Here is a 13,495-nt window from a genome sequence, read left to right as displayed (position 1 = left end):
TGATGTGTGTACCAGTTCAGTGAGATGGGTGTTGATGTGTGTACTGGTTCAGTGAGATGGATGTTGATGTGTGTACCAGTTCAGTGAGATGGGTGTTGATGTGTGTACCGGTTCAGTGAGATGGGTGTTGATGTGTGTACTGGTTCAGTGAGATGGGTGTTGATGTGTGTACTTGTTCAGTGAGATGGGTGTTGATGTGTGTACCGGTTCAGTGAGATGGGTGTTGATGTGTGTACTGGTTCAGTGAGATGGGTGTTGATGTGTGTACCAGTTCAGTGAGATGGGTGTTGATGTGTGTACTAGTTCTGTGAGATGGGTGTTGATGTGTGTACTAGTTCTGTGAGATGGGTGTTGATGTGTGTACTAGTTCAGTGAGATGGGTGTTGATGTGTGTATTAGTTCAGTGAGATGGGTGTTGATGTGTGTACCAGTTCAGTGAGATGGGTGTTGATGTGTGTACTAGTTCTGTGAGATGGGTGTTGATGTGTGTACTAGTTCAGTGAGATGGGTGTTGATGTGTGTACTAGTTCAGTGAGATGGGTGTTGATGTGTGTACCAGTTCAGTGAGATGGGTGTTGATGTGTGTACTAGTTCTGTGAGATGGGTGTTGATGTGTGTACCAGTTCAGTGAGATGGGTGTTGGGGCCTGAAACCTGCATTCAGAGACCATGCATGTTGAGTCAGATGGGATAATGCAACTCATCTTTCCTACAAGGACTTTATCACAAACTGGGAAAGGAAGTAATTTGTGTTGAGTGATAATGTTAAAACGCCACTTTCAAAAATGTAATTTATTTTTAGAAGGACTTAAAAGGACGCACCAGATGGAATAACATTACAGGGAATATATAAATAGTAATATCCTCTGTAAGTAATGAAAAGCAACCCTTTAAAGAAGCTGTTCTCTACCCTCTGGGTCCATGTTGAAGTTGCATCAGGAGTAACCACTTTCGGCACAATCCTATCTTTCATGTCTCTATGATATACACTATATATACAAAAGTATGTGGACTCCCCTTCAAATTAGTGGATTTGGCTATTTCAGCCACACCTGTTGCTGACAGAGGTATACAATCAAGCACACAGCCATGTAATCTCCATAGTCAAACATTGGCAGTAGAATAGTCTTACTGAAGAGCTTAGTGACTTTCAACGTGGCACCGTCATAGGATGCTACATTTCCAACTAGTCAAATCGTACATTTCTGCCCTGCTAGAGCTGCCCCGGTCAACTGTAAGTGCTGTTATTGTGAAGTGGAAAGGTTTAGGAGCAACAACGGCTCAGAGCAAAGTGGTAGGACACACAAGCTCACAGAACGGGACCGCAATTCTGAAGAGCGTAGCCCTTAAAAATCCTCTGTCCTCAGTTGCAACACTCACTACAGAGTTCCGAACTGCATCTGACAGCACAACGTCAGCACAATAACTGTTCATCGGGAGCTTCATGGGTTTCCATGGCAGAGCAGCCGCACACAAGCCTAAGATCACCACGCGCAATGCCAAGCGTTGGCTGGAGTAAAGCTCGGCCTCTGGAGCAGTGGAAACGTGTTCTCTGGAGTAATGAATCTTGGAACACCATCTGGCAGTCCGACGGACAAATCTGGGTTTGGCAGATGTCAGGAGAATGCTACCTGCCTCAATGCATAGTGCCAACTGTAAAGTTTGGTGGAGGAGGAATAATGGTCTGGGGCTGTTTTTCATGGTCCCTTAGTTTCGGTGAAGAGAAATATTAACACTACAGCATACAAACAATCCAAGATGGCGTAGCAGTGCAGACGTGGTTTGTCATCCTCTCGTTTACTTTTTGCATTTTTCGTCTTTTTTGTATATATTTAAATTTATTTTCAATCTCTTTTCCATTTTTAAATTAAATATACCTTCCGGTAACCCGCCTCACCCAATGTGATACGGATCCGCTATTTTGTTTAGACCTTATAGCCAGAACCTCCATCAGTAGCTAACCATCAGAAGCTAACCAGCTAATTAGCTACTAGCTATTTAGTCATTGTTAGCCACTGCTAGCGGCCCTTACTTTCTGCACAGACACCAGACATTTTTTTTTGTTGCCTGGATAATACTTGCCAGCCTGCCTGTATCGGATTGTTTTCCCCACTACAACGTCGGATTCCTGCCGTAAACCCTGGACCATGAACTCCTGATCATCACAGCTAGCTATCTGCCAACAAGTGACCCAGCCCCGAAGCTAGCCCTGAGCCAGGCCCACCTCCCGGCCTACTCTGTGATCACTCGGCTACTCAGCCGATGCCTCCAGGAATCTACCCCCAACACGGCTAGAATCTAATACTCCACCGGATCCTTGCCGTAAGCTCTGGACCTTTGCATCGGATCATCGCTGCTAGCTAGCTACCATCAAGTGGCTATAGTGACTAACGCCCCTGCCCCGAAGCAAGCACCAGTTATTCGCGAGCCAGGCGCATCTCCCAGCTAACAAACAAAATTACTACAACTACAATACCTCTTTCGCCACCTGGCCCGGACCCTATGTCGACACGGCGCCCCGCCGTACCACGGGTGATGTGGAGGTTAACCCAGGCCCTGCGTGTCCCCAGGCACTCTCATTTGTTGACTTCTGTAACCGTAAAAGCCTTGGTTTCATGCATGTTAACATCAGAAGCCTCCTCCCTAAGTTTGTTTCACTCACTGCTTTAGCACACTCCGCCAACCCTGATGTCCTAGCCGTGTCTGAATCCTGGTTTAGGAAGGCCACCAAAAATTCGGAGATTTCCATACCCAACTACAACATTTTCCGTCAAGATAGAACTGCCAAAGGGGGAGGAGTTGCAATCTACTCCAGAGATAGCCTGCAGAGTTCTGTCATACTTTCCAGGTCTATACCCAAACAGTTCGAGCTTCTAATAAAACAAAATGTATCTCCCCAGAAATAAGTCTCTCAATGTTGCCGCCTGTTATAGACCCCCCTCAGCTCCCAGCTGTGCCCTGGACACCATATGTGAATTGATTGCCCCCCCCCATCTATCTTCAGAGTTCGTTCTGTTAGGTGACCTAAACTGGGATATGCTTAACACCCCGGCAGTCCTACAATCTAAGCTAGATGCCCTCAATCTCACACAAATGATCAAGGAACCCACCAGGTACAACCCTAAATCCGTAAACATGGGCACCCTCATAGATATTATCCTGACCAACTTGCCCTCCAAATACACCTCTGCTGTTTTCAATCAGGATCTCAGCGATCACTGCCTCATTGCCTGCATCAGCTATGGGTCCACGGTCAAACGACCACCCCTCATCACTGTCAAACGCTCCCTAAAACACTTCTGCGAGCAGGCCTTTCTAATCGACCTGGCCCGGGTATCCTGGAAGGATATTGATCTCATCCCGTCAGTAGAGGATGCCTGGTCGTTCTTTAAAAGAAATTTCCTCACCATCTTAAATAAGCATGCCCCTTTCAAAAAATGTAGAACTAAGAACAGATATAGCCCGTGGTTCACTCCAGACCTGACGGCCCTCAACCAGCACAAAAACATCCTGTGGCGGACTACACTAGCAACGAATAGTCCCTGCGATATTCAACTTTTCAGGGAAGTCAGGAACCAATATAAGCAGTCAGTCAGGAAAGCAAAGGCTAGCTTTTTCAAACAGAAATTTGTATCCTGTAGCTCTAACTCCAAAAAGTTTTGGGACACTGTAAAGTCCATGGAGAATAAGAGCACCTCCTCCCAGCTGCCCACTGCACTGAGTCTAGGTAACACAGTCACCACCAATAAATCCACAATAATCGAGAATTTCAATAAGCATTTCTCTACGGCTGGCCATGCTTTCCTTCTGGCTACCCCAACCCTGGGCAACAGCTCCGCACCCCCCGCAGCTACTTGCCCAAGCCTCCCCAGCTTTGCCTTCATCCAAATCCAGATAGCAGATGTTCTGAAAGAGCTGCAAAACCTGGACCCGTACAATTCACCTGGGCCAGAAAATCTGGACCCTCTCTTTCTAAAATTATCCGCCGCCATTATTGCAACCCCTATTACCAGTCTGTTCAACCTCTCTTTCGTATCGTTCAAGATTCTAAAGATTGGAAAGCTGCCGCCCGCGGTCATCCCCCTCTTCCTAAGGGGTGGCACTCTAGACCCAAACTGTTATAGACCTATATCCATCCTGCCCTGCCTTTCTAAAGTCTTCGAAAGCCAAGTTAATAAATAGATCACTGACCATTTCGAATCCCACCGCACCTTCTCCGCTGTGCAATCAGGTTTTCGAGCTGGTCACGGGTGCACCTTAGCCACGCTCAAGATACTAAACTATATCATAACCGCCATTGATAAAAAAAACAATACTGTGCAGCCAATTTCATCGACCTGGCCAAGGCTTTCGACTCTGTCAATCACCGTATTCTTATCGGCAGACTCAACAGCCTTGGTTCCTCAAATGACTGCCTCGCCTGGTTCACCAACTACTTCTCAGACAGAGTTCAGTGTGTCAAATCAGAGGGCCTGTTGTCTGGACCTCTGGCAGTCTCTAAGGGGGTACCACAGGGTTCAATTCTCGGGCCGACTCTTTTCTCTGAATGTATATACGATGTCGCTCTTACTGCGGGTGATTCCCTGATCCACCTCTACGCAGACGACACCATTCTGTATACCTCTGGCCCTTCTTTGGACACTGTGTTAACTAACCTCTAACCTCTAAACGAGCGTCAATGCCATACAACACTCCTTCCGTGGCCTCCAACTGCTCTTAAACGCTAGTAAAACCAAATGCATGCTTTTCAACCGTTCGCTGCCCGCACCCGCCCGCCTGACTAGCATCACTACTCTGGACGGTTCTGACTTAGAATATGTGGAAAACTACAAATACCTAGGTGTCTGGTTAGACTGTAAACTCTCCTTCCAAACTCACATTAAACATCTCCAATCCAAAATTAAATCTAGAATCGGTTTCGTATTTCGCAACAAAGCCTCTTTCACTCACGCCGCCAAACATACCCTCGTAAAACTGACTATCCTATCAATCCTCGACTTCGGCGATGTCATTTACAAAATAGCTTCCAATACTCTACTCAGAAAACTGGATGCAGTCTATCACAGTGCCATCCGTTTTGTCACCAAAGCCCCTTATACCACCCACCACTGCGACCTGTATGCTCTAGTCAGCTGGCCCTCACTACATATTCATCGTCAGCCCCACTGGCTTCAGGTTTATCTATAAGTCTATGCTAGGTTAATCTCCGCCTTATCTCAGGATACTGGTCACGATAACAACACCCACCCGTTGCGCTCCAGCAGGTATATCTCACTGGTCCACCCCCAAGCCAACACCTCTTTGGCCGCCTTTCCTTCCAGTTCTCTGCTGCCAATGACTGGAACGAATTGCAAAAATTGTTGAACCTGGAGACTTAAATTTCCCTAAATAACTTTTAACATCAGCTATCTGAGCAGGTGTGGTGGTTTGTTGAGATGGGTGTGGAAGAACTTGACTGGCCTGCACAGAGCCCTGACCTCAACCCCATCGAACACCTTTGGGATGAATTGGAACGTCAACTACGAGCCAGGCCTAATCGCCCAACATCAGTGCCCGACCTCCCTAATGCGCTTGTGGTTAAATGGAAGCAAGTCCCCGCAGCAATGTTCCAACATCTAGCGGAAAGCCTTCCCAGAAGAGTGGCGGCTGTTATAGCAGCAAAGGGGGGACCAACTCCATATTAATGCCCATAATTTTGGAATGAGATGTTCCACAAGCAGGTGTCCACATACCAATGTAGTGTATATCATAATATCACGATATCGCCACAATATATCATTGTATCATGAGATCTCTACAATATACTGTATCATATTATCTCAAAGAAAATCTTAATATCAATCAATCAATTACTCAATCAATCATAATATAGTCATAATATATTCGTCCCTCACCTCTGAGAACCTCTGGACATCCTGTGTGAGGGTCCCCACGCGGCTCCAGTTGTAGAAGTTGAGGAACTTGACCACGGCTGGGTTCACTGCGTTGTCCGACGGAACCGTCCGGAAGAAGTTGGGGTACTTCTTCTTGTCGGCCAGAACAGGGGTTGTTGCCGCAAAGGAGAGCTGGAAAGAAAAGGAAAGGTACAGAATAGTACATTTCTGACCAATAAACGTTGGCTACATTCAGACTGATCCTGGTATTCTGAAAGTAGGAGTTCATGCCCAGAGATCTGAGCTTTAGACAGAGGCCTTAAATCACCATCTGAGATCTGAGCTTTAGACAGAGGCCTTAAATCACCATCTGAGATCTGAGCTTTAGACAGAGGCCTTAAATCACCATCTGAGATCTGAGCTTTAGACAGAGGCCTTAAATCACCATCTGAGATCTGAGCTTTAGACAGAGGCCTTAGATCACCATCTGAGATCTGAGCTCTAGACAGAGGCCTTAAATCACCATCTGAGATCTGAGCTTTAGACAGAGGCCTTAGATCACCATCTGAGATCTGAGCTCTAGACAGAGGCCTTCGATCGCCATCTGAGGGATTAAGCCATGGCAACTAGGGCAGTCTCAGTGTGTCAGTCGCACGCACGGACGCATGCACGCACACGCACGCCAGATACATACACACACGCCGGGAGGACAGACACACACACACACTCTCTATCTAGTCTGGGAGTCCATCTAGTCTGAACAAATTAACACTCTCACACGTCTGTGGAAACATCAGGGAAGCTCACACCTTCAGAGTGCCCACAGTAACAGGAGCTGTAATTGTTTGGTGGGAGTGACAGCTGGGATGGACGACATTAACTGACTGACTGACTGACTGACGTGTGTGTTTGTGTTTGTGTTTGTTTGTTTGTGTATTCATGAAAGATTCTGAGACTAAGGTCAAGTTAAAAGTATTCCTCTCTAACAATCGTTTACATGGGTTCTGTTTGGTTCCGTTTCCATTCATTTTCTTTGCACAGAAAAGTTGATACAAATTTGCTGTGTCATTTTTAAATACACCTCGCATATTCAGTTCAAATACTGCACCATAAGCAGGTTTAAATTAATTCAGGTTCCCCCAAAAATTGCTGAACTTTAAAAGAGAGACCTTTTTCAGGAAATTACTGCTTTCAAGATTTCAAACAGCAAGGACTGCATTTTATGTAGCAAGCACTAGCTCTGAATACAACACACTAGGCTACTTTCGTCTGTGGAAACATATTCTGAAGTCATGTTTTTCCAGGTACAAGTTGAAAACCAAATCATTGAGTGAACATGGAGACATTCACTGCTATGGAATGTACAACATTTTCACACATCAATGTGTTCTCTCCCTTTGACCAACAGTAGGCCTACAGTATCTTCCACAGTATCTGTCCCTACACTACTCTGGAAGTGGAAGGTTCTCTGGCTCTGCTACTGGGAGGGAGACGAGAGAGAGAGAAACAACTGTCTGTCTGTCTGTCTGTCTGTCTGTCTGTCTGTCTGTCTGTCTGTCTGTCTGTCTGTCTGTCTGTCTGTCTGTCTGTCTGTCTGTCTGTCTGTCTGTCTGTCTGTCTGTCTGTCTGTCTGTCTGTCTCTGTCTCTCTCTCTCTCCCTCTCTCTCTACTAACTGACAGCCAGCAAACACGAGATGAGAATGACAAAGATACCACCACACTGTCTCATGTATACTGAAAAAGTAGCGAGCTCTTGACAAAGACATCATTGCAAAGTTAAAACTAGAATTTGGAAAGGTTCACCTTACGTAAATGTTCACCTTACAGTTTGACAAAGAATATAGTGTAGTTGTTTTAAAGGCTTTGTGAAGCCATATACATGAGGGGCGACAGTAAAGTGTTAACAATCATATCGCAGAAAGATAACGTTGAATGGGAGACTTTGGCTTTGCAGAAATTTAGCCTAGTCCTGCCAAATCCGTAATGGTTGCCTCGGTTCCATTAGCATGTTTCGCTAGCTGAGAGAAGAAAACTCGTTGCACTCCAATTTCAATGTGTCCAATCTCTCATTAAATGAATGACTGATATGAATCAACGCAGGGTTAATTACTGCGCAGAAAGAAATTAAGCAGACACACTGATTCATGATAGCGATCAAAAGGAGGATATTATCGTTCTGATTGAGGCTAGGGGTGTGTGTGTGTGATTGCGTGCATATTTCTTGGAAGCAGGTTTAAGATTAGAGAAGCTAGTCATAGCACCTCCACTCTGGGGTGCTTTGCCGTGATCTTCAAAAGCCAGTCAAGACCAGTCAAGAATAATCTTATTACTATTTTCAAACATGTATTCTTGTATTATCTCAACTCATATTGATGTCATACAGTATGTACAGTTAGTATATCATTTTGTGGGGAATGTGGTTAATACATTTGATTAATATAGCTTTCATGTTAATTATTTTCTCTACACTGAGAATACATTTCACCATGTTCTCCTTATAGTAAACCTCATAACTGGAGATTGATAGAATCCATATGTTGAACCGATGTCAGTCAAACATTTACCAACAACATTCAGCAAATCTACAGCAAACCTCCACTGGCCCATCATGCCTCAGTATTATCCACTCTCTAGAACCCATTTCCTTTGGGCGCCCTGTTGTTTCCCAAACCATCAGTTGAGGACCCTGGAACAACACACGGATTACAAGCGTCAATTAAGGAGAGAGGAGACCCTTTATTTCAGTACCAGTGCTAAATCCAAAATCACCCACCAGTTTTAAAAGGGCTTTACTGGGTCTTTCCGCTGTAGTTTTAATCTCCGTTTAGCTACGGCTGTTTGCTACACCCACACCGGGAGAAGCTCCCATGGGTCTCCAATGACAACCAGTGATTTTTTGCCCAAACACATTGATTGGGTTGAAGTCTCCTGTGATAGCCCGGGGAGAAAGGGGAAAGGGTTGCTGTGGTAATTATATACCTTGGGTAAACTACAGGAAAATCAGATACAAAACTATAAGCGCTTGATTGGAACCCATATATGGGTATAACATAGTATGATCACAGAATGACTGTTGTAAAACACCTATTACTATTACTACTACTACTACTACAACCACTTCTGCTAGCACTACCAATACTATTACCACTACTACTACTACTACTACTACAACCACTACTGCTAGCACTACCACTACTATTAGTGGTAGCTACTACTAATGATTAATTGTATTTACTACTACTACTACTACTACTACTACTACTACTACTACTATTACTACTACTAGTAGTACTACTACTATTGTTGCTACAACTATTACTGCCACTGCTACTGCTACTACTACTACTACTATGACGAATATTACTGCTAATACAACTACTACTACCACTACTACCACTACTACTACTACTACTATTACTACTAGTACTACTACTACCACAACGACGGAAACTATAACTACTACTACCACTGCTAATACAACTACAACTAAGACTACTACTACAACTATTACTACTGCTACTACTGCTACTGCTGCTAGTACTACTACTACTGCTGCTACTACTACTACTACTACTACTGCTGCTGGTGCTGCTACGCTGCTACTACTACTAATATAATGCTGCTACTACTACTACTACTACTTCTGCTGCTGCTGCTACTACTACTAGCACTAGTAATGCTGCTGCTGCTGCTGCTGCTGCTGCTGCTGCTACTGCTACTGCTACTACTACTACTTCTACTATTACTACTACTACCGCTAATACAAATACAGTTGAAGTCAGAAGTTTACATACACCTTAACCAAATACATTTAAACTCAGTTTTTCACCATTCCTGACATTCAATCCACGTAATAATTCCCTGTCTTAGGTCAGTTAGGATCACCACTTTATTTTAAGAATGTGAAATGTCAGAATAAAAGCAGAGAGAATGATTTATTTCAGATATGATTTATTTCATCACATTCCAAGTGGGTCAGAAGTTTACATACACTCAATTAGTATTTGGTAGCATTGCCTTTAAATCGTTTAACTTGGGTCAAATATTTTGGGTAGCCTTCCACAAGCTTCCCACAATAAGTTGGGTGAATTTTGTCCCATACCTCCTGACAGAGCTGGTGTAACTGAGTCAGGTTTGTAGGTCTCCTTGCTCGCACACGCTTTTTCAGTTCTGCCCACACATTTTCTTTAGGATTGAGGTCAGGGCTTTGTGACGGCCACTCCAATACCTTGACTTTGTTGTCCTTAAGCCATTTTGCCACAACTTTGGAAGTATGCTTGGGGTCATTGTCCATTTGGAAGACCCATTTGCGACCAAGCTTGAACTTCCTGACTGATGTCTTGAGATGTTGCTTCAATATATCCACATAATTTTCCTCCCTCATGATGGCATCTATTTTGTGAAGTGCACCACTCCCTCCTGCAGCAAAGCACCCCCACAACATGATGCTGCCACCCCCGTGCTTCACGGTTGGGATGGTGTTCTTCGGCTTGCAAGCCTCCCCCTTTTTCCTCCAAACATAACGATGGTCATTATGGCAAACATTCTTTTGATTTTCCCATGATGTCAAGCAAAGAGGCACTGAGTTTGAAGGTAGGCCTCCAATTGGTACACAGGTACACCTCCAATTGACTCAAATGATGTCAATTAGCCTATCAGAAGCTTCTAAAGCCATGACATAATTTTCTGGAATTTTCCAGCACAGTCAACTTAGTGTTTGTAAACTTCTGACCCACTGGAATTGTGATACAGTGAATTATAAGTGAAATAATCTGTCTGTAAACAATTGGTGGAAAAATTACTTGTGTCATGCACAAAGTAGATGTCCTAACCGACTTGCCAAAACTATCATTTGTTAACAAGAAGTTTGTGGAGTGGTTGAAAAACGAGTTTTAATGACTCCAACCTAACTGTTCTACTACTACTACTACTGCAACTACTACTACTACTTCTACTACTTCTACAGTACTACTACCACTCATACTACCAACTAGTAGAATAAGAGATGCAGTTAACAAAGACATTAAGTTCATAGTTCTATGGCTATGGGTTGAATTAAGTTCCACCCTGAGAGCCCATATCAGCCCAGCAGTTAGATTTTTGAAGGGAATTGCCGGTTATTGTTATTTTTCACATTGGTCTTGCACAGAGATGTGACTCTAGGACCCCAGGTAAATGATCCTGTTTAGATTCAGGGCCAAGTGACTAAGTGGTTATTATAGGTCACTAGCTGAGAAAATCTATTGTTGGATTTGAGGTAACAAGTCAAGGTTGCCTTTCTGTCTCCAAATCAATCTGAAGCTGCCAATGGTGCAGACGGTTTGGTGAGAAAGTCATCGTGAAATTATCTCAAACACAGCTGACAAAATGGGTCAGTCTTTGACTAAATACAGTAGAGTGTTTTATTCATATGGAAGACTTAAAATAGCGCTATGATATCACATATCTGAGAGTGCTGTCTTACATAACAAGATTTAAAAAGGTCTATTCAAATGTAATGGCCCTCTTTGGTGCACACACACACGCAAGATTGACATTCTTTACAAGCCACCATAATGGAGCTGCAGGTAGCCCTCCTTTCCATCAACTCCTAGTAATCCCCTTTAACCCACACACACACACACACACACACACACACACACACACACACACACACACACACACACACACACACACACACACACACACACACACACACACACACACACACACACACACACACACACACACACACAGCTCAGCAGGTAGATAGACAGGGCCACATGGACAACCTGTGTCTCCACTCTCCTCTCCATCAGGCTCCCAGTGCCAATGTTAATTAAAGCTGTAGAGATTGGGACTCTGTCTGAGACTCCCCACCCACTGCAAGGTCACTGGGGCTTTGGTAATGAGGGTATGTCCCAAATGGCATCCTATTACTTATATAGTACACTACTTTTGACCAGGGCCCATAGGGAATAGGGTGCCATTTGGGACACTCTACGTCTGGGGATTATTAGAACACGGTAGTATTACAGAATGATGTATTTGAGAATATCTGTGTGAATTACTTAGTGATACGATTGCTGGGGAAATCTATTGAGACGCGATTATAAATACAATGTGTAGTTTGAGAGAATATAAAGCCTGTTTGCTTTCTGTCTGTCTTCCATTTTGAATTATTCAACAGTTGAAATCAAGTGATGTGAATATAAGAGAATGACAGAGAAGAAGAGAAAAATGAAAATAATGAAAGCATATAAGAGAGAGGTTGATACTGCATATAGAAAAAGAGAGAAAGAGAGCTTAGATAGAAAGAAAGAGATAAACAGAGAGAGATCGATAAATGGTCCATTCTCATTCTCAGAGCATGCCTTCTCACTGAATGAAGTCTGCCGTATCAGATTATTTGACACTTGACTGATCAGGTAATTGGAGCTGTCTCTGTGATCAGGTAATAGGGGCTGTCTCTGTGATCAGGAATAGGGGCTGTCTCTGTGATCAGGTAATAGGGGCTGTCTCTGTGATCAGGTAATAGGGGCTGTCTCTGTGATCAGGTATAGGAGCTGTCTCCGTGATCAGGTATAGGGGCTGTCTCTGTGATCAGGTATAGGGGCTGTCGCTGTGATCAGGAACAGGAGCTGTCTCTGTGATCAGGTATAGGAGCTGTCTCTGTGATCAGGTATAGTAGCTGTCTCTGTGATCAGGAATAGGGGCTGTCTCTGTGATCAGGCATAGGAGCTGTCGCTGTGATCAGGAACAGGAGCTGTCTCTGTGATCAGGTATAGGAGCTGTCTCTGTGATCAGGTATAGTAGCTGTCTCTGTGATCAGGAATAGGGGCTGTCTCTGTGATCAGGTATAGGGGCTGTCTCTGTGATCAGGTATAGGGGCTGTCTCTGTGATCAGGTATAGGGGCTGTCTCCGTGATCAGGAACAGGAGCTGTCTCTGTGATCAGGTATAGGAGCTGTCTCTGTGATCAGGTATAGTAGCTGTCTCTGTGATCAGGAATAGGGGCTGTCTCTGTGATCAGGTATAGGGGCTGTCTCTGTGATCAGGTATAGGGGCTGTCTCTGTGATCAGGTATAGGGGCTGTCTCCGTGATCAGGTAACAGGGGCTGTCTCTGTGATCAGGAATAGGGGCTGTCTCTGTGATCAGGTATAGGGGCTGTCTCCGTGATCAGGTATAGTAGCTGTCTCTGTGATCAGGAATAGGGGCTGTCTCTGTGATCAGGTATAGGAGCTGTCTCTGTGATCAGGTATAGTAGCTGTCTCTGTGATCAGGAATAGGGGCTGTCTCTGTGATCAGGTATAGGGACTGTCTCTGTGATCAGGAATAGGGGCTGTCTCTGTGATCAGGTATAGGAGCTGTCTCTGTGATCAGGTATAGTAGCTGTCTCTGTGATCAGGTATAGGAGCTGTCTCTGTGATCAGGAATAGGGGCTGTCTCTGTGATCAGGTATAGGAGCTGTCTCTGTGATCAGGTATAGTAGCTGTCTCTGTGATCAGGTATAGGAGCTGTCTCTGTGATCAGGTATAGGGGCTGTCTCTGTGATCAGGTAATAGGGGCTGTCTCTGTGATCAGGTAATAGGGGCTGTCTCCGTGATCAGGTAACAGGGGCTGTCTCTGTGATCAGGAATAGGG

The 13,495-nt window shown here is 44.5% G+C and overlaps 1 protein-coding gene across 1 annotated transcript in view; it reads right to left on the bottom strand.

The window, feature by feature from the left end:
• The window catches only part of LOC139559318 (gamma-aminobutyric acid type B receptor subunit 2-like), a 440,826-nt gene that overhangs the window by 256,705 nt on the left and 170,626 nt on the right, over positions 1-13,495 (bottom strand). Inside the window, exon 3 of the mRNA XM_071375209.1 lies at positions 5,894-6,064. Within this exon, the coding sequence (XP_071231310.1) occupies positions 5,894-6,064 (171 nt within the window). The remainder of the gene's footprint in view (positions 1-5,893; positions 6,065-13,495) is intronic.

The sequence above is a fragment of the Salvelinus alpinus genome, chromosome 29, assembly GCF_045679555.1.
Source record: "Salvelinus alpinus chromosome 29, SLU_Salpinus.1, whole genome shotgun sequence".
Lineage (NCBI taxonomy): Eukaryota > Metazoa > Chordata > Actinopteri > Salmoniformes > Salmonidae > Salvelinus > Salvelinus alpinus.
Note: the sequence above shows the minus strand (reverse complement) of the source record. Positions and strands in the feature narration are given on the sequence as shown.